Genomic DNA, 19,852 nt, shown 5'->3' on the forward strand with positions numbered 1-19,852 from the left:
TAAAATAGTGCCGTGAAATTAATTATGTATTTAATAATAATAAAAAACGCAGAGTAATTTACGACTATATCGATTTATAGCCGATACTAAATTGTTAGTACGGTAATTACAAAGTACAAAGAATTCCAGGCCGGACCATAAAATATTGATACAAGTTAAGTGATAATTTCACTCGATCAAAGTTCTTTCGATTTGCTGGTCAGAGTAACTTGTTAGCAATACATTGTGCCTTTCATTTTGGTCACGATTATGTTTCAATTCCTTAGATTCGTTTACAGTGTAATGTGTCGATATTGACATTATGTTTGTATTATACTGAATATCAACGATGACAAAGCCTAAACAGATATGTTTATAGTGTTGCTGTGTGGATAAAATTCTATCCATTCAAATCCATCCATCCTGAGGAGAGTTTCAGAGGGAGAAAAAATGCTCCTACATATCTCCTAGCCCACTAATTATCGTAATTTTGCAAATCAAATTTTTATTCAATTCGATTTGGAAATGTTTTCGTTGCTGGAAATTTAAGAAAGATTCATAAATACATTTGACTGTCGTTTATAGTGGTACAGGCAAGTAGCAATCACGGTCAGAGGTTAACGAGTGAAAAAACGACTGTCACTTACATAATATGTTTATATTTTTCACGTATTGAGGTTTTAGGGAGGTAGACCCGAATAATCTCACTAAAGGAGTTTTCTCGGTTACTAAGTTCTCAACTCTCCAGGTTTGACTGTATAATCATTAAAAAAACTTACAGTGTTCAGTTAATAAATGTAAATAGTAAGTAACTTATTTTCAGGTTTTCACAATATTTTTGTTGTATTTCGGTATATTGCAGGAATACTCGTACAATATATCGACTCGGTTAAGTCGAAATATTCATAGAATCTTGTTTCACAATAGCTTTTGAGTATCGATGACCTTTCGAGATCAATCCCTGAAAAAGTATGTGGTTCTTTGTGAACGAAAACACGTTGAATAATTTATTCGTATGAAACTGGAAAAACTTTGAAACCTTTTGTTGAAAAATCCCGAAACAACATGATATCTTTGTAAAACTTTCTCGAATTTTTTCAATAACTATACTGTGTTATATTTTCGTAATAGAAATAATAATAAAAAGGTATACCGTATTTTCCGTTGTGTGTATGGAAAAAACGCCCTTTAAAGGTAGTTGTATGAATAAAAATGAGCCCATGACCTAGCTATTATGGTTTCTTTCATGAAACTATGACTAGGGCCCACGGAGGTTCTCGCCGGATCTTCTCGGTGGGCGACGATTCCGATTCGGCGGTAGATTCAGCGAAGCACTGCTCTTGCTAGGGCTAGTGTTAGTAGATGTCTATGGGCTCCAGTAACCACTTAACACCAGGCGGGCTGTGAGCTCGTCCACCCACCTAAGCAATAAAAAAAAAAACTATATTTCTGTCGCAAAACATTATCTATAACTCCGCAAGGATTAGCAAAGATTAGCGCGCAGCATGTAATCCCCGTCTGATGCTCGTCATTCTTCAACAGGTTGAGTTCTTCCAGCCGGAGCTGCCTATCCTCAACCGTGATAATATCGGTGTGATTGTAAAATTGTCGCCGAAGGAATTGCCCGGGTCTTCCATAGTCGTTGCCACAACCCACTTACTCTACAATCCGAAGAGAACGGACGTACGACTAGCACAAATAAAAATATTACTCGCCGAGATCGATAGATTCGCTTATTTCAACAATGGGAGGGAGTGAGTAAGATTATTTAGTGTTTTCTTTTGTCTGTTTCGACTATATTGTCCTATGTCACCTTGTGTTATTTATGTATATATAATAATAGTGAATTCTAGGTTTTTTTCATTATTTCTTAGTAACTCAGAAACTTGGTTATACCTTGTATGTAGTAAAAATCGGATCACTTTTTTATTTATGGCTTAGCATTTACCGGAGCATGTAGACCTCAACAACGTAACGATTATCATGCATCTTGAGAGTTACTCTAAGTCTTACAAAGGCTGCCCCAAGTTTCGAACCGAAACGCATTCCTGCGTCGCAGCGGAAATAGTCAAGTTGGTGGTATCTATCTACCATCAGTATTATACATACATACATTATATACGCAATTGGTGATCCAGAGAGATGAATCCAGGAGAAAGATATTAAAGGAGGTCACAACCCTCATTATTGAGGATTATCGACGCAAGGAGGAAAGAATTGGTGATGGGCCGATTTGAGAGCCCTCTCAGATCACACTCATGTGTACCTTTGTAGGGTAGGACAGCCGCACTACAAACACAACTTAAGATTTCGACCTTATTTAAAATGGAAGGTGAAATTTATGTTCTGATGCTTTTTGACTATAATTGACGAGTGCTGTAAATATCATCATTCTCCTGCCCTTCTCCCAGTCACGTGGGATCGGCGCAACATATTTTCTCCTTCCATACTCCTTTATCTATACCATTTCTTCGCTCACTCCCCTCTTACACATGTCGTCTTTCACTCAATCTATCCATTTTTTCTTAGGTCTACCTTTAGCCTTACCAAAGCTAATACAACCTAGGTCCCCAGGGTCAACAAAAGCATTCCCAAGGAGAGTTGACGTTAGGCAGGCGGCCTGTCATAAAGATTTTTCCAAAACTGAGAGCAACATGACGAGTGCTGTAGAGTTTACACGAAATATTAGTTTACTTCGAATAGACGACATATCTATATCCATACTAATATATAAATCTACAGTGGTTTTTACGGATGGTCCGTTTATAACTACTGAACCATGCATCCGATTGACTTGAAACTTGGTATCCATGTAGAAAATACATGTACTTAATGGATAGGCTAATATTTATATGAGTGTTGGACTCCCTACACCAAATGCGGGTTGTGTTAATGATGGGAATCTTTGTGGGGCTAAGAAATTTTAAATGCCCAGCGAAGCGGACGGGTACAGCTAGTATCTGTATAATATCAATCGAGAAGGGAATTCTACATCTAGAATCACACAGTTTGCTGTAACAATCAAGATATTTGTTAGAAATTGCAGAATTCACCATAACAACGTAAACACGGACGGGTATAGCTAGTTTAACTATTGTAAGCTCATATTCCAGAGCCAGTAAATAAATACACAGGTTGCAATAGTTCACTTAATACTGCTTTATTTGTAACTCCACTTGTACAATCTTAGATATCTGCTCACTACTCAATATACTGATTTCTGTGTCGTTTTTTCAGACTACCGCCTTTTTTATTATGTCACGTTCCCACTACTGCCATTGCTCCCACAAACAGTGTTGCTATTTAACAATCCGATAATTGCCTTAAGTTTAACATGATACATTTTATTATTTTTGTTTTAATTATTTTACAATAAACCTTACACTATGATGAAGTATTCGTAACGGACTTCCTTGTGATGCGCCTTTGCGCCTTCCAATCACTGCAATATAATACGGAAGAAGCACTATTTATGGACATTTTATGCTAAGACACACACATGGGCTTCGACAAATGCATGTGACGGGCTGACCTCCCTTTCAAATTATTATTTTTCAGGTCCGGCCATTTTCCTGTTATACTGACAGGTGATTTCAACTCCACCCCAGAAAGTGCTGTGATAAAATTATTAGATAGAGGACGCGTTAGGTAAACGTTCAATCTATTATTTGTCACATAAAATGTTTTACGAGAGAAATCGCGTTTTACGAGTTTTTTTTTCGAATTCATTTAGATATGTACTCCAGATTTCTTATTTTTCTACATCCGCCGCTGGTGTCACGTGTAATGATGAAATGGAATGACGGGATTTAGATTTGTAAATGTCATGATACTCAACGGATCCACTGAGGAGATTTAAGGCAGGCAAAATTACTGGAAACAAGAGAGTTATTTTTTAGTTTTAGTTCTAATATATCTCGAAAACACTTTCGTTATTCGGAAAGTTTTTTTATTTCTATTTTCCTTGTAGACAGACAATCACACAGCTCATTTGACGGTGAGTGGTTACCGTCGCCCGTGGACATCAGTAATGCCAGGGGCAGAGCCAGGCCGCTGCCTACCATTGTCCGCTGTTTATAAACTAGATTGCCTCACTTCGCAATAATGTGTGTTGCATTTCTTCTCTCACGCTTTCATTATTGCGACTGTTGTATAGGCGAGTTTCATAACGACTACACGCGAACATACCGAACATCACGTTCGTGTAATTATTTTCGGATAACCAGAGGGAACCAAACTCATTATTTAGCCACAACATAATGTGGGAAGTTTAAACGACAAAGGAAGATCTTCCACCGAGCGGGTGATATTAGCTCGGTAGACCGACAGTCCAAATGTTGTTGTTCGGAACTTGTATACTTAGTCTGGCCATAAATACTGTTACAATTAAAAATAAACAAAATATTACATTTGAATTTGGAATCCGTCATTTTTATATGATTGCTCATTGAGTTCTCATTTTGGCGCCAATACATTGTACAATATTTTGCGATAACAAAATGGAGTGGGGTGATAAAGAGAACCAAATCGCTGTGATTGCATTACACAAAGTAGGTATGGAGCCAAATGCAATTTTTTAAACTCTCCATACGCTTGGTATTAGTAAAATGTTTGTGTACCGGGGTATTAATAGGTGCAATGAGACCTCCTCTATTTGTGACAGAAAAAGATCTGGCCGTCCACGTAGTGTTAGTGCGAAAAAGGTGGTCAAAGCAGTAAGGGAAAGAATTCGAAGAAATCCTGTCCGAAAGCAAAAGATTTTATCTCTGGAGATGAAGATAGCACCTAGAACCATGTTGCGTATTTTAAAAGATGACTTAGGACTTGCAGCCTATAAGAGACGTACTGGTCATTTCTTTACTGATAATTTAAAAGACAATAGGGTGCTAAAATCGAAACAACTACTGAAGCGGTACGCAAAGAGAGGTTATAGAAAAAAATTGTTTACGGATGAGAATTTTTTTACAATTGAGCAACATTTTAACAAACAAAATTTAGTAACAATTGGTTGGGTTCTTCAATAAAATACTGATAATGTATTAGGTTAGGTATTTATTGCACACCTTGCTTAGCTGGCGGTAGACGAACGACTGCCCTTGCAGGAGCGTCGCCCGACATCGTACATGCATACACGTCATATTGCAATGTGCAACATTGCATATTACCTACACTACAAAATGACCGTATTTATGCTCAAAGCTCTAAGGAATCTTCCCAATTAGTCGAGAGAGTGCAACGTGGGCACTATCCGACTTCAGTGATGGTTTGGTGGGGTATTAGCTATGAAGGAGTGATTGGGCCATACTTTTGTGAAAAAGGTATCAAAACATCGGCACAAGTGTATCAAGATACCATGGTAGTGAAGCCCCTTAACAACACCATGTTCAATAATCAGGAATGGTCCTTCCAGCAAGACTCGGCGCCAGGTCATAAAGCTCGGTCTACGCAGTCTTGGTTGGAAACGAACGTTTCGGACTTCATCAGAGCTGAAGACTGGCCATCGTCTAGTCCCGATCTTAATCCGCTGGATTATGATTTATGATCCGTTTTATGGAGACCACTTCGGATAAGCTTTTTATATTTTAAATTGTATTATATTTATGTATTAAACTAACACTGTAAAAGTAATAAATGTTATTTCCCATAGAAATTTGATTTTTTCCTTTGTAACAGTATTTATGGCCAGACAAGTATATCTATACTAATATTATAAAGAGGAAAGATTTGTTTGTATTGAATAGGCTCCGAAACTACTGAACCGATTTTAAAAATTCTTTCACTGTTTGGAATCTACACTATCTCTGAGTGACATAGGCTATAAAGGGGAGTCAAGGTCGGGGAGTTCCGGGTAACCTACTCCGGAACCCGGACGGCGTGAAGCGCGTTGCTCTTTGGGCAGGCTTAGACAACAAAGGGAAGATCTTCCACCGAGCGGGTGATATTGCTCGGTAGACCGACGTTCCGAATATTGTTGTTCGGAACTTGTATATATGCGAGCTTATCTTGAAAATGTCATAAGCGAGATTCAGGCATCAGGTCAATTATCTTGCGTTGTATGATGGCTATCGCCACACAATGTGTATTTTGGTTTGAGTTCTCATCATTTTACAGAGCGAGTTCACTACGAGACAATTCGGATTGGAAACGAATCGGCGTCACCGATAACTGCCAGCACTTGGCCGTTTATTTAAACCGAGAACAGGGATATCCATCGAATTTCAACAAAATTAAGGTCAGTTCTGGTCTCTTTTAGGTTTTAGGTTCTATACGTATGCAAGAAACTTGTTGCGGTAGTCATCATAATACGCAAGATATTTGACCGATGTCTGAATCTCTTATAGATCCGAACAATTTCAACGGCTCTGTGGGAGATATTTGTCGTTAAACCTCCCAAAAAACTCACCCTTGCAGATTCTTCTAATACAAAATAAAAAATAGTTAAAAAAAACTAAAAATGCTTTTATATAAAATCCAACTACAAAATAGTGTAAAAGAATGTATTTTATTATAATCCGAGAAATAGGCGCGCCTGGTAGTTTCCCTTCTTGGTCTTGACGCAAATAAAGTCGGGGTTCAAGGAAAACAAAAAAATCGCTAATCTTGATTATCCTAGTAAGGATGTAACTGTTTAAAACATTGAATTGTCATCGGATCTAAATGACAAATATCGAGTTAACCCGATATTTTGAAGGGGGTCAAAATCATTTTCGAAGATTCCGTTACATACATACATATGAAGCTAATGAAAGGCCATTAAAATAATTTCCAGATACACAACTCGGAATACGCTTTCGACTCGGCCGACGCGGACGAGAGTGATTACTGGAATGATGCTCACAATCGGATGTTCAACAGTGACGTCATAGGTCACTCCCTAAACCTGATCTCTGTTTACAACAAGTTCAAGGCGGACGGGCAAATGGAGGCCTCCACTTTCCAAGACCATTGGGTCACGGTCGATTACATTTATTTTAGGTAAATACATTATTTACTTACGTCGGTATTTTCGTGATTATTTCATGATAAAAAATTACATAAATAATGTTGTTCACATTGATCTGCATTTTGCGCATCACTTAAGCTGGTCTAGACCGAGATTATCGAAAACGTATCGTATTTAAATCTGTATTAAATGAATATGAAATTTTTATAGGGTAGGTGCATTTTTTACCTATGTTAATAGCTTTGAGAGGCTATTTCAGTTTCGCCTTGATGTGTAGGTGAGCTCACGGGGTTCAAACCGGAGTGTTACCAACACTGGCCCTAGCAAGAGCAGTGTCTCAGCCTCTTATCTTATAATTGATCACATTTGAGTTTCTTCATGTCGTGAATTTACACTTTTTTCCCTGCCTATTCGTTGGTAGCTTAAGAGGCTATTTCAACTTTGCGCGGACTGGTAGGTGAGCCCACGGGCTCAACCTGAGAGAATTGCTAACTCTAGCCCCAGCAAGAGCAGTGCTTCACAGAATCTTACCATCGGATCGGAAACGTGACTGAGAAGATCCGGTGAGGAACTCAGTGGGCTGTGTCTATGGGTGTTAACGCCTACGAAATTTTACTGAGCAATATTAAATTTTTATTTATGTTCACCGACACAATTTTTACACACTTCAATTAATGGCCGTGCCAAGCTAACTTGTTCGCAACGTAATAAATTAACAAAAACCTGTATAGAGAAAATACAAGCACAAAATCGATTGTGGGAGTTTTATTGAAGAAACCCAAGCATCCAACATCTGGCGACCGTGACAGGACCTTCAAAATTCTTCGGAAAAGAACATTTTTTCAATCGGATGGTCAAGTCATAGTATCGGTCAGAAACGTATTCGCCGAAACCAGCTGCCGTCCTCAACTGTATCCACGGGATCTTGGAGCTCAAGCCATTGCAGCCATCGCCGGTCATCGATCAGCAATCAGCATCGAGCCGCAGCCCAGGCCAATGCAGCTAAGTGCCCTTCCCATTACTTTCCCGTCTATATAATCACACCAACCTAAATTCCAATAACATTTTTCCTATTTACCCAAATCGATTAGTCTGTACTTGTGCTAATTGTCTTTATACAGTGTTTTTTATGTTTTCATTATTTTCAATTCATTTTTTTATCATAGTGAATCTTACCCACATCATAAAAATATTGAAACCAAAAAGTGTCTTTCTTAATATTCGTTATTATTTTCTGCATTGAGTAATTATATTTATATTGCTTACAAAGGAAGACAAGCGGACGGCCACCCAACAATAAGCGGATTTTGCTAGATAGTTATTTAAATAACTGAATACCCACCGTGCCTAATTAATTATTTTTTTTATCCCCTCTTGCATTGTTGTTTTAATTCACACAATTTAGCCGAACATTCCAGACAAACGGTGCGCCTTCGCACGTTACCTACTGGCTGCGATAAACAAGTTCAGCCCCGCTGTGTCCCAGGGTTCCGAGTGAGAGTGCAGCAGGGCCGGACTCCAATGCAGGTCACGTCTAGTCGAGGAGCGTGAGATAAATTTAATATTTTTAATTTATTAATTAACTAAACAGATTTTATTCTATTTTTGCATTCATTTCATTATCTGTAGTACTAGACTTTGCTTTTCTTATTGCTTCTTTTACCAGTTACATATAATAATTATATTAAATTAATTTACAAATTTTTTACTTAATATATTAGAAACTTATAATTTTTATTTATCATGGGAGGTGAAACTAGTGCAAAAGACTCAAGATTTGCTGGATCTTTTTGTTAAACGTAGCTCCATAAAGGGGCAAATAACTAAATTTCGGAACTATTTAACTCAGACAAGCTCAAAAGAAACACTAACTTCTTGCTGACTTGCTGAATTGACACTTAAGCTTAGCAAGTTTGAGTCACTGTCAAATCGATTTGACGACTTGCAGACTCAGATAGAGGTTTTGAATCGTAGTGATTTGACAAACGAGGTTGATGAGCGAGATGACATTGAGCAGTTATTTATTACAAACATCGTTTCCGCTCAAAGCATGATTAAACAACATCATGCAAGTAAACATGACGAAAGTAATTACAAAGACCTTAACTCTAGTCAGTCATCAGCTCAATGTAATATCGATCATCATGATGTTTTAGGATTTAAATTGCCCCAAATACAAATTGCTAAGTTTGACGGATCATATTTCCGTTGGCTTGAGTTCCGTGACACGTTTCTGAGTTTAATTCATAACAATGAGCGAATTGCTGCAATTCATAAGTTTCATTATTTAATGTCATACTTAACGGGTGATGCAGCACGCATTATTACTAACTTCGAAGTTTCTAGTTCCAACTATAAAAGTGCTTGGCAATTATTATGCAGTCGTTATGATAATAAGCGTCAATTGATAAATCATCATTTAAATTCATTATTAAATATTCAACAGACAATTCGTGAGTCTGAAAGATCTTTAAGATTTATGGTAGATCACATCACTAAGAATTTAAGGGCATTGTCTAGCCTTTTTTTTTTTTTTTCGGGCCGGGGGCCGAACCTCCTACGAGGTCCCCGCGCCTAGGGGGCGCGCGGGGTATGTGAGACTCAACGATCTGCAGGTGTTGAGAGCAGATCGCGGGCCCAAGGATTTTAGGGCCCACCCACTAAACGACTCCCCTGCACTCTTACACCCGACGTCCGATCTCCGTCCGGGGTCAGAACCCGTTCAGAGTAGGGGGGTTCCCGCGGTCAACACTACAACCAGACACGCGGCGCCACCCCGAGGACGCCCGACCGACGGGTCGTCGAGGCGATAGTCGACGACCAACGACGTCGGTCTCCGCTGTACGGCGGCCCTACCAGGCCGCCCGGGCGGTGCCGCTGGTGTTCCGGGATACCCCGCTGGGCCAGAACCAGCCTGCCGGGTCGGAACGCGATACACCGCCGACCGGGTTGCTCTTCAACAGTATGTTCGGCGACGACAGCGACGACGAAAATGCGGACCGCATCGCAGTCCGCAGCCGCCGACGCGCCGTCCCGTCCTTCTGGTGCCAGCGCGCTAGAGTGACGGTAGCGTGCGGCGCAGCCTCAACCCCCTTAGGTCGCCCCGTGACCATCACCGGGAGGAGACTGCCTCCTCATAGGGGCTGGAGCTGGACAAACGCCCTCCTCCGAACCCCGGCTCGACGGCGGCGGCACGGCGCCGAGAGGGAAGAAGAGCTCTCCCTCTCCCGTTCCGCCGCCTCCTTCTGCGAGATGGTGGACTCGCAGAAGTCGAGCATCGCCTGCCAGGACTCGTCGCTGCCGAGCATCGTAGCCACGACGGTCGGAAGCGACAAGTCCAGTCCTATTTTTGCAACGAGGACGCGGCGCTGCTCCGCGAAAGCGGTGCAGTACGCGAGCGTGTGCTCCGCCGTGTCCTCGTTGCAGCCACTGCAGTGGTGGCACTTCGGCGTCGGCTCCCTCCGGGCGACGAGGTGCAGGTAGCGACCGAAACAGCCGTGTCCCGTGAGCACCTGCGTCGCTCGGAAGGTGAGACGTCCTCGGTCGCGATTCACCCAGTCCGAGAGGACCGGGCGGATCGCCTCGACAGTCCGTCGCCCGTAGGCGGGGTCCGCCAGGCGGCGAGACCACGCCTCGAGCACGGCACGCCGAGATTGAAGTTTCCGCGCTCGAACTTCCGCCGCGCCGGGACGCGGCTCCCCCCTGGAGCGGAGATCGCATCGCCACGCGTAATCCGCAGCGAGCGCCTCCGCTTCTAGGTCCCAGGGAGGCGTCCTAGCTAGCACGCACGCCGCCTCAAACGAGACGGTGCGGTATCCACGAACCGCCCTGACCGCAATCGCGCGCTGCGGACGTCGCAACGCCGCAACGTTGTCACGGGTCAGGGCGTGGCACCACACGGGAGCCCCGTACAGTGCCATCGACATTGTCTAGCCTAGGTCAACCTACCGACAAATGGGATGTCCTCATAATTCACATAATGAGCTCAAAGCTAGACAGCCACACTCTTTTGAAATGGGAGGAGTGTCGTGGCGCGTTGGATGATGTACCGAATTTGGAACAATTTTATAAATTTTTAATTAATCGTGCTGACGTCCTTGAGTCTATAAATCGTAATTCGTATAAATCAATGCATGCGAATCGACGAAGAGCAGGGTGGTGTTTGATGGCTCTGCTCCTACTTCCTCCGGTTATTCTGTCAATGATCTCCTTTTGGTTGGTCCCAACATACAGGATTCACTTTTCTCCATTCTTATAAGAGCTCGACAGTACAAGTACCTCCTGACCGGTGACGTCGAGAAGATGTACCGCCAGGTCCTAATTAATAAAGAGGATAGAGATCTTCAACTTATATTATGGAGAGAGGATGAGAATACTCCAATCAAGACGTTGCAACTTAATACTATTACTTACGGAATGGAAAGTTCTAGTTATTCGAGTACACGCTGTCTTTGGCAGTTGGGTGAAGACTGCTCAGATCCCCTGATTAAACAAATAATACAACACGACTTTTACATAGATGATCTCATTACAGGAACTGACGATGAAAGTAGTTTGCGTCATATTCATGAAACAGTGTCTGCAGCCCTTCAGAAAGGCTGCTTCAATCTTAGAAAATTCAAAACTAATTTACCAATGATATTAGAAGGGACCACTGCAAGTTCAAGTAATAATTTGATTGTAAGTGAATCTTCTTCAACTTTGGGTATGGGTTGGAATCCATCCACTAATCAGTTGCACTTTCCTTTTAAGGTTCCACCCCCTACTGCTGTTCCTACAAAGCGATTCATTTGAAGGATTACTGGTGGCCCGGAGGCCTTTCCAGTTTCACCAGGACAGGTGGGCGAGCAAAGGCTCAGCCAGGAGGGGTGGGATTTGCTAACAGCTACCCGAGCGCCTCCGAAGGAGACCTAACAACTCAAGAGTAGCTGCTTCGCGAATTAATCTACTACCGGATCGGAATCGCGACCCGCTGAGAAGATCCGGCGAGAAACTCAGCGAGCTGATTCATGGGTTAGGTTGCACGGCGAACTCTTTGTCGAGTTCGACGAGTACGGTTACCGAGGTCCCTAAGCCTGCTCCTAGAGCTGAAGGCGTCTAGTGCAAAGGTTATTGGATCTGAGGGATCCGTAAGGACGTGTCTAGGGCGTCGACGGTGACTGGCTCCTGCATGATCAGGATTCGGGGAGTAGTCAGCGGCGGCTACGATAAGGCGATTATCATGACGCATAGCCTTATCGAAGTACCGTTCCGACGCTGACTTCATGTATTTCTGTATAGATTCGAGGCCCAGGTCGTCGTGTAGGTCAACGTTCCTCACGAACCACGGAGCTCCGACGGCTAACCTGCAAAAGCGGGATTGTAGAGATTGAACGGTGTCTATGTGTGTGCGGGCCGCATGAGCGAACACCACACTCGTGTAAGTCATGATGGGCCTTATGCAAGTTTTGTAAAGTGTCACCTTGTTCCGAAGGGACATTTTACTCCGCTTACAGATCATGGGGTAGAGTCTACCGAGAATAAACGCGGCACGGTCACGGACTGATTTTATATGCGGGCGGAATGTCATCGATGCATCCAGGGTAACGCCCAGGTACTTGACCTTCCTGGCCCAGGGTATGGATTGACTAAAGAGAGTAATCGGGGGTGTGAGATTCCTCCTCCTAATACGGGAGGAAATCCGTGTGGAGCTTCCCCTCTGAAATAGCACCGCAGTACTTTTCGCTGGGTTGATGTCTATGCGCCATTTTCGGAACCACTGTCCTAGGGCTAGGGCTGCGCTCTGAAGCTTCTTCGCGATTAGGGACTTGTTTCTACTGGAATAGTAAACAGTCGTGTCGTCGGCGAATAAAGCTAAATGGGTCGGCGGCGACCGGGGAATATCGTTAACGAATAAGCTAAATAGGAGGGGTGAGAGGACAGAGCCTTGCGGGACTCCAGCTGTGAGAGGTCGTGGGGAGGAGCGGGTTCCCTCGACTCGATATCGAAAAGAGCGGTTCGACAAGAAGTCCCGTATGATGAGCACGAGACTATCCGGCACGCCCATGTTGAATAGTTTGAAAATCAAACCGTTGTGCCAGACTTTGTCGAACGCTTTTGCGACGTCGAAGAAGAGAGCTCCCGTGTATAACGGTTTTGGTCGATTAAGCCCCACAAGAATGTGCTCCGTGAGGCGGTGCACCTGTTGAACGCATCAGTGATTTGTACGGAATCCGAATTGTTCATCGATGAGAATGCCCTTGGATGAGACGAAGTCTCTGAGGCGTTTGTAGAGCAGACGCTCATACAGTTTACCTAGAGACATGACGAGGCTGATCGGGCGGTAGCTCGTCGGATGATTTTTTGGTTTACCGGGTTTATGTATGCCGATAACGTCCGCTTCTTTCCACACCGCGGGAAAGATACAGTTCGCCATAGCGGCATTGAAAATAGATGCCAACATCACGATGAGTTGGACGGGTAGAAGTTTAATAACGCGGTTGGATATACCGTCGGAACCGGGAGCCTTGCGAGGACGTAGGTCTTTGATCAAGTCTTTAACTTCCATCGGGGTGACGGGTGGTAACGCATCCGAGGGTGGCAAGGAGGCTCTGCGTTCTACCTCACTGTCTACTAATTCTACATGAACAGGGTCCACGGATTGAGTGCTGGGCGTACACTGGGTTTGCAATGTATCGGCCAGCAGCTCTGCTTTTTCGTCATCATCGAACGCCGCGAGTCGGCCTGAGGGGCCTACGAGGGGGGGCATAGTTACTACCGTATCCGATTTGAGAGTACGAGCTAAGCGGTAGTAAGACCTTTGGGAGGGCGCGAGTCCTTCTAAGAAATCAGACCATCTGGCATCTCGGACTTCGGCGATGCGAGACTTTACGTCGCGTTGTAGGGCACGCATTCGAATACGATTTTCCGCGGTAGGATACCTGTCGTAGGCGCGTATTGAGGCGTTCTTAGCTCTTAGGAGCTCCCTAATATCGTAGGACAATTTGAAGCGGTGAAGGAAGTCCTCCGCTACAACTTGTTTCGATGACCTATCTAATGTCGAGGTGATGTGTGACGTTAAGATGTCTATGGCTTCAGCGGTATCCTGAGGAGACGGGGTAGAGTCCGGGCTAAACGGTTAATAACGCTATGTCGAGTATATCCGGGCGATGCGCGATATTTAGCGGGTAGTGAGTCGGGGTTAGCGGAGCGACGATATCGAAGGCGAGATCATCAACTAACGCATCAAGCCGCCTGCCATTCGGGGTTGTGGTGTGTGAGTTCCACCTGATGTGTTTACAATTTAGGTCGCCCGCCAGAATGACAGAGCTCCCCATGCCGAGCAGCGCCTCGATATCACTGCTTAGAACGATCTTATCCGGTGGAAGATAAACGGACGCGATAACGGCGATCGGCGCGTGTCCCGTCAATGAGATTCGGCACACTGATGCTTCGATATTAGCGAGCGCGGGAGGATCGAGCGGGACGCAATGCAGGGCTCTTCTATAGTAAATGACGGTACCACCACCACGAGCAGAGAGCCTGTCGTTCCTGACCATGTTATAGTTCGCGATTTTAGGGTCACGGCGCGCGGGCTTAAGTAGGGTCTCCTGCACTAAAAAGATATCAATTTGATGGTCACGCAAAAAGTCAGAAACCTGATCACGTTGATTTGCGAGACCGTAAGCGTTAAAAAATCCTATCGTTACGGATAGGGGCTTTATTCTACTTATATACGCCATTGATTACCGGCGGAGTGAGGGGAGGACGTACGTATTTAATGACGCGTATACGTCGGCGTATTCTTGCACAACGGCGATAAAGTGTTGTGCAGTGGAGGCAGCGCGAATGGCGTCGCCCAAAGCGTTAACGCGCTCAAAGTTGATCGACTGAAAGAAGTCGATCGCTAAAGCGAGATTGTCGGACGCGGTCGGAGGGCAAGTCGCGGGAGAGGGACGAGTCGCGGGGGCGGGACGAATCGCGGAGGAGGGAGTTGTAGCCGTGTTCGTGTACGGCAGCGGTTTCGCCCAGGCCGAGACACTGGGCACCGGCGCCGGAACGAACGCTGGCTTAGCCTGCGACACAGAGGGTGCCGAGGCTTTGATGTCTGGGCCGGAAGCTCGGAGGCGGTTTTGGCGGGCGACGCGTCGATTTATTTTAGGGGCTCGGGGGCATCCGCGGTAATTTGCGGGGTGACCCTGTGTTCGACACAGGACGCAGCTAGGCGGTTCCGTCGCGGTTTTTTGATCGCGAGTGCATAGGGCCGTGGCGTGATCGCCTAAGCACTTGACGCATCGGGGGCGCGCGTGACAGTTACGGGAAGAATGCCCGTATAATTGGCAGTTATGGCACTTGCTAGGTGTGCCTTTCTTGTGTGGGGTTTCGACTGCGATTCCGGAAAGGCTACAGACCGTTCGGATGTTGAATATTTGCTTACCCTCGGGGGTAGGCTGGAGGGCGACGAGAACCATATTATATGGCTCCCTTCCGCGGCCTGTATGCATGCGGTGTACGGAGTTAACCGGTAGGCCTTGTTCGAGAAGGTCGGCCTTAACGAGCTCGGCATCCAACTCTTTAGGGATGCCACGTATAACGGCACGGAGTTCGCGCTCCTCCTGGAGCGTATACGTGTGGAAACTTATACGCTCCTTACGGAGGTAAGAAGAGAGGGCCCTATGGTCGTCGGGTGTTCGAACCTTAGTTTGAATGCCGTTCGCGAGGTTACGGGCATTCGTGAAATTGATATTTTTGGCCTTAAGGGCCAGGCGATTCATACTATCTTCGCTTCTAAAAATTTTCGATCCTTTGGGTTTATTGAGTCCTTGCGTAATAAAGGCTAAAATGCTTTTGCAACAATTGTGGTTGCATAAGCTTGCATGGGACGATCCAATTCCCAATGATATCCAAAGAAATTGGAACAAATTTTCCATAGCTATACCTTCGCTTCTAAATCTTGAGGTACCGAGACGAGTGCTCTGCGATGAACCAATATCTATAGAACTTCATTCCTTTAGTGATGCATCTCAGAATGCATATGGAGCTTGCATCTACCTGCGCTCTGTCAACTCCAATAATGAAGTAACTGTAAGGTTACTGTGTTCCAAATCCAAAGTGGCTCCAATCAAAGCCACTACAATTCCACGGCTGGAGCTCTGTGCCACTCTATTGGCTGCGAAATTGTGTAAGGCTGTAAGAGACTCATTAAGCTACGAAATACATACCCAGGTACATTGGTGCGATTCAACAATAGTGTTAGGATGGCTCCATAGTAGTTTACAAAATTTGAAAACTTTTGTAGCAAATCGAATTTCTGAGATTTGTAACCTAACTAATCCTGCCTCTTGGCGTCATGTGCCTACATCATCTAACCCGGCTGATCTTATATCGAGAGGTGTCAGTCCCGACCAGCTAAATACCGCGTCGCTGTGGTGGTTAGGCCCGTCGTATCTCTCTGAATCTGAAAGTACCTGGCCTATACTAAAAACTAAAATAAACGTTACAAATTTACCAGAAACTAAAACTAATTCAACTATAAGTAACTTAACAACTAGTATTGATCCTATTATAATTTTCAAAAACTATTCTAATTTAACTAAATTAAAACGTACAATGGCTTACGTACTGCGTTTTATAAATAACTTAAAAAAATCTAAAACTAGACCTACCGGTTCTTTATCAGTTGACGAATTAAATAATTCCTTTCTTCAATTATGCCGCTTGTCTCAAAGGGAATCATTTCTGCTTGAGTATGAGTTACTAGCTAACAATAAATCTCTAAGTCCAAAGTCACATATTTTATCATTAACTCCATTCTTTCATAATGAGTTGATTATGCGAGTAGGTGGTCGATTGGATTTTAATTTTTGATAAGAAACATCCAGTGCTTTTAGATGCCTCACATCATTTTACGAAACTTTTATTTGAACACGAACACAAGCGCAACCTTCATGCTGGACCACAGTTGTTACTAGCTATAATTCGTGAATTCGTGCGGCCCACTAACGGAAGACACCTGGCTCGACGTACGTTTCGTAATTGTTTTAAATGTAGACGATTACAAGGACGAACTATGCAGCCCATTATGGGAGACTTACCATCGCAACGCGTTACGCCAAGTTTCCCATTCAAAACTGTGGGTTTAGACTTTGCCGGACCATTCTTTATTGTTAATAGGAAGGGCCGCGGTGCCATTATTATTAAATGTTACCTTTGCCTTTCATTTGCTTACGTTACAAATGTGTACACCTTGAAGCCGTTAGCGACTTATCAAAAGACGCTTTCCTCATGACATTTCGCAGATTCGTGTCACGCCGAGGCCGGCCAACTGAGGTGTTCTGTGATAACGGACGCAATTTTGTAGCAGGTTCTAAAGAAATTAATCATTTTTTCAAAATAAACTCTAAATCTTTATCTGCTTCTGCAAGTGAGGATGGAATAAAATTTGCATTTTCTCCAACTTACGCTCCTCACTTTGGCGGAATCTTTGAGGCCGGAATAAAATCCGCAAAATTTCACATTAAGCGCGTTATGGGTAATTCACACTTAACATTCGAAGAAATATCTACTCTTTTCGCACAAGTAGAGGATATATTGAATAGTCGTCCATTATGTCCTATGTCACCCTCTCCTGATGACCTCCTTTGCCTGACTCCCGGGAGCTTTCTCATTGGCCGGGCTCTCACTGCTCTTCCTTCGCCTGTGCTGGAAAACTGCAACTACAATAATTTGCAACGCTACGCTCGATTACAGCAAATATATCAACATTTTTGGCAGCGCTGGCAGCGTGAATATATTGCTGAGCTTCAACAACGCCACAAGTGGAAGACCAATTCTTCAAAACCAAATTTAGGAGATTTGGTACTGTTGCAAGAAGATGATGTTCCTCCTCTCTGCTGGAGACTTGGACGCATATCCAGACTATTTTATGGTCCAAATGATGGAGTACCTCGAGTCGCTGACGTCAATACTTCTAGAGGCTGCGTGCGCCGCCCGTTGGTTCGTCTGTGTGCTTTGCCTACCGCAGAAGAACTAGAGGGTTGAAACCCGAATAATCGACTTTCAACGGGGGAGGATGTTAACGCCTACGAAATTTTACTGAGCAATATTAAATTTTTATTTATGTTCACCGACACAATTTTTACACACTTCAATTAATGGCCGTGCCCAGCTAACTTGTTCGCAACGTAATAAATTAACAAAAACCTGTATAGAGAAAATACAAGCACAAAATCGATTGTGGGAGTTTTATTGAAGAAACCCAAGCATCCAACAATGGGTTTATTTACTCGTAAAGCCCTTCGTGCTAGCTGCTACTAAATAATGTATGCGCTTGCGAATTGTTATAAATGTCGTCGTTGTGTGTTCCACGAAAGCAGCTGTTGCAGCGGTCTCCGTCTGCTCGAGCGTCTGCGGCTGCCGACGGCCGCGGAGTGCGGCGTGCTCGGTACGCTCCCGAACGAGGTGTACCCCTCGGACCATCTGGCGACCGCGGCCGTGTTCGAGCTGAGGCGGTTCCGCTACGCCTCCTAACACGCACGCTTATGTGAAGCCGCGACTGAGACACGTACGGACCGCTCATTATCATTATATTGTAGAATATATTCGAGGTTGAATAGATAAAAAAAACTACATTTTTTTCAAAAGTATTTCTAAGTATCGAAGGATAGTATTATGAAAAGCCAGTAAATAAAAAAAAACTAAAAATCTTGACGCGCGCTATTTTATTAAAAATATGTACTAGAAGTAATTAATTAACATACTTAAAGATATAATGTTCACGAATCACGAACAAGTATATTTTTCTACCAAAAAAAAAAAAAGGGTAGAAATAAACATTTGGTTTTTATTGAAGTCACTTTAGAGTTTTAGGTTACGGGTGTAACTAAAAGGGAAGACGTGATTTCAATGTATGTAATTTACATGAAATACAAACGAGTAAATCGTGGCTTGGAAGGAAAGTATGCAAAGAAATTTTACTAATGAAAATTATGTCATTATTTCATAGCTTTTAATTATGAACACACAAGAATTGCCTAGTTGAACATTTTTAAATGCAAACTGACATAGATTGTACTCACAATGTTTCCTTTCCGAGAGCTGGAGCAAAAGTGCCGGTGTGACGCAGGTCACTCCCTTTTTATACCATTTGTTCGACACCATAACATTTTAAGTTACCCACAATATTTTTACAAAAATAATTATTAAGGTAATCGATGGAGTTTTACTTTGTTAAATTGATTTGATTTTATTACAATTGATTTTAAAATATTAGCACTAGAATAATCTATCAGCGAAAGTAATTCATCTCTAGAATTGACCAATCACAATAAATGTGACTCCCACCATTTCAACAAAAATTGAAGTAGTTAAAGGAATTCGGCCTCGTAGTAAAACAACGCCTAATTATTAACGACATTGACATTGCGACATTGTTCACAAATCAACAAATCGTCATTAAATAATTTAAACAATGATTTTATAACGAATAAACTTAAAATCAAGTTTTTAAAAATCGTTGCGGCGACATATACAATACTATTTGTATAAGTAGCCGCTGGTGCAAGAGTACTTAGAATTCTTATGACGTCATTTATTTTCAACCATCGCTAAATTCGAGAAGAATGTAAATCAATATATTATTAATCAAATGTGCCAAAATATTTTTTTGATGTACAGTAATGATACTTAAATATATTTATGTACGTAAAATAGTAATACTGAAAGTCCTCATACAATTATATTATATACCTTATAATGCCTAGATATAACAATGTAAATGCGATATTTTGGAGAATACATTTACATATAATACGATTTAATTTTTTATTTATTAAATGAGTAGTGGATAGTGAACGAATAAAAAAAAATTGTTAAAGGCTACAATTTTGTAGAGAACTTTTTGTAATGTTATAAGAAGGAATCACAAGAAGTACACGTTTAACATATTTTGAC

The 19,852-nt window shown here is 42.9% G+C and overlaps 1 protein-coding gene across 1 annotated transcript in view; it reads left to right on the forward strand.

Moving 5' to 3' along the window:
* LOC134198713 (protein angel homolog 2-like) overlaps positions 1-18,604 on the forward strand; it is a 71,485-nt gene extending 52,881 nt beyond the window's left edge. The window contains exons 6-10 of the mRNA XM_062677018.1: positions 1,522-1,733; positions 3,538-3,627; positions 6,091-6,211; positions 6,749-6,954; positions 18,277-18,604. Coding sequence (XP_062533002.1) covers positions 1,522-1,733; positions 3,538-3,627; positions 6,091-6,211; positions 6,749-6,954; positions 18,277-18,430 — 783 coding nt within the window. The 3' untranslated portion in view covers positions 18,431-18,604. The remainder of the gene's footprint in view (positions 1-1,521; positions 1,734-3,537; positions 3,628-6,090; positions 6,212-6,748; positions 6,955-18,276) is intronic.
* Positions 18,605-19,852: the final 1,248 nt, after the last annotated feature.

The sequence above is a fragment of the Bombyx mori genome, chromosome W, assembly GCF_030269925.1.
Source record: "Bombyx mori chromosome W, ASM3026992v2".
Classification (NCBI taxonomy): Eukaryota; Metazoa; Arthropoda; class Insecta; order Lepidoptera; family Bombycidae; genus Bombyx; species Bombyx mori.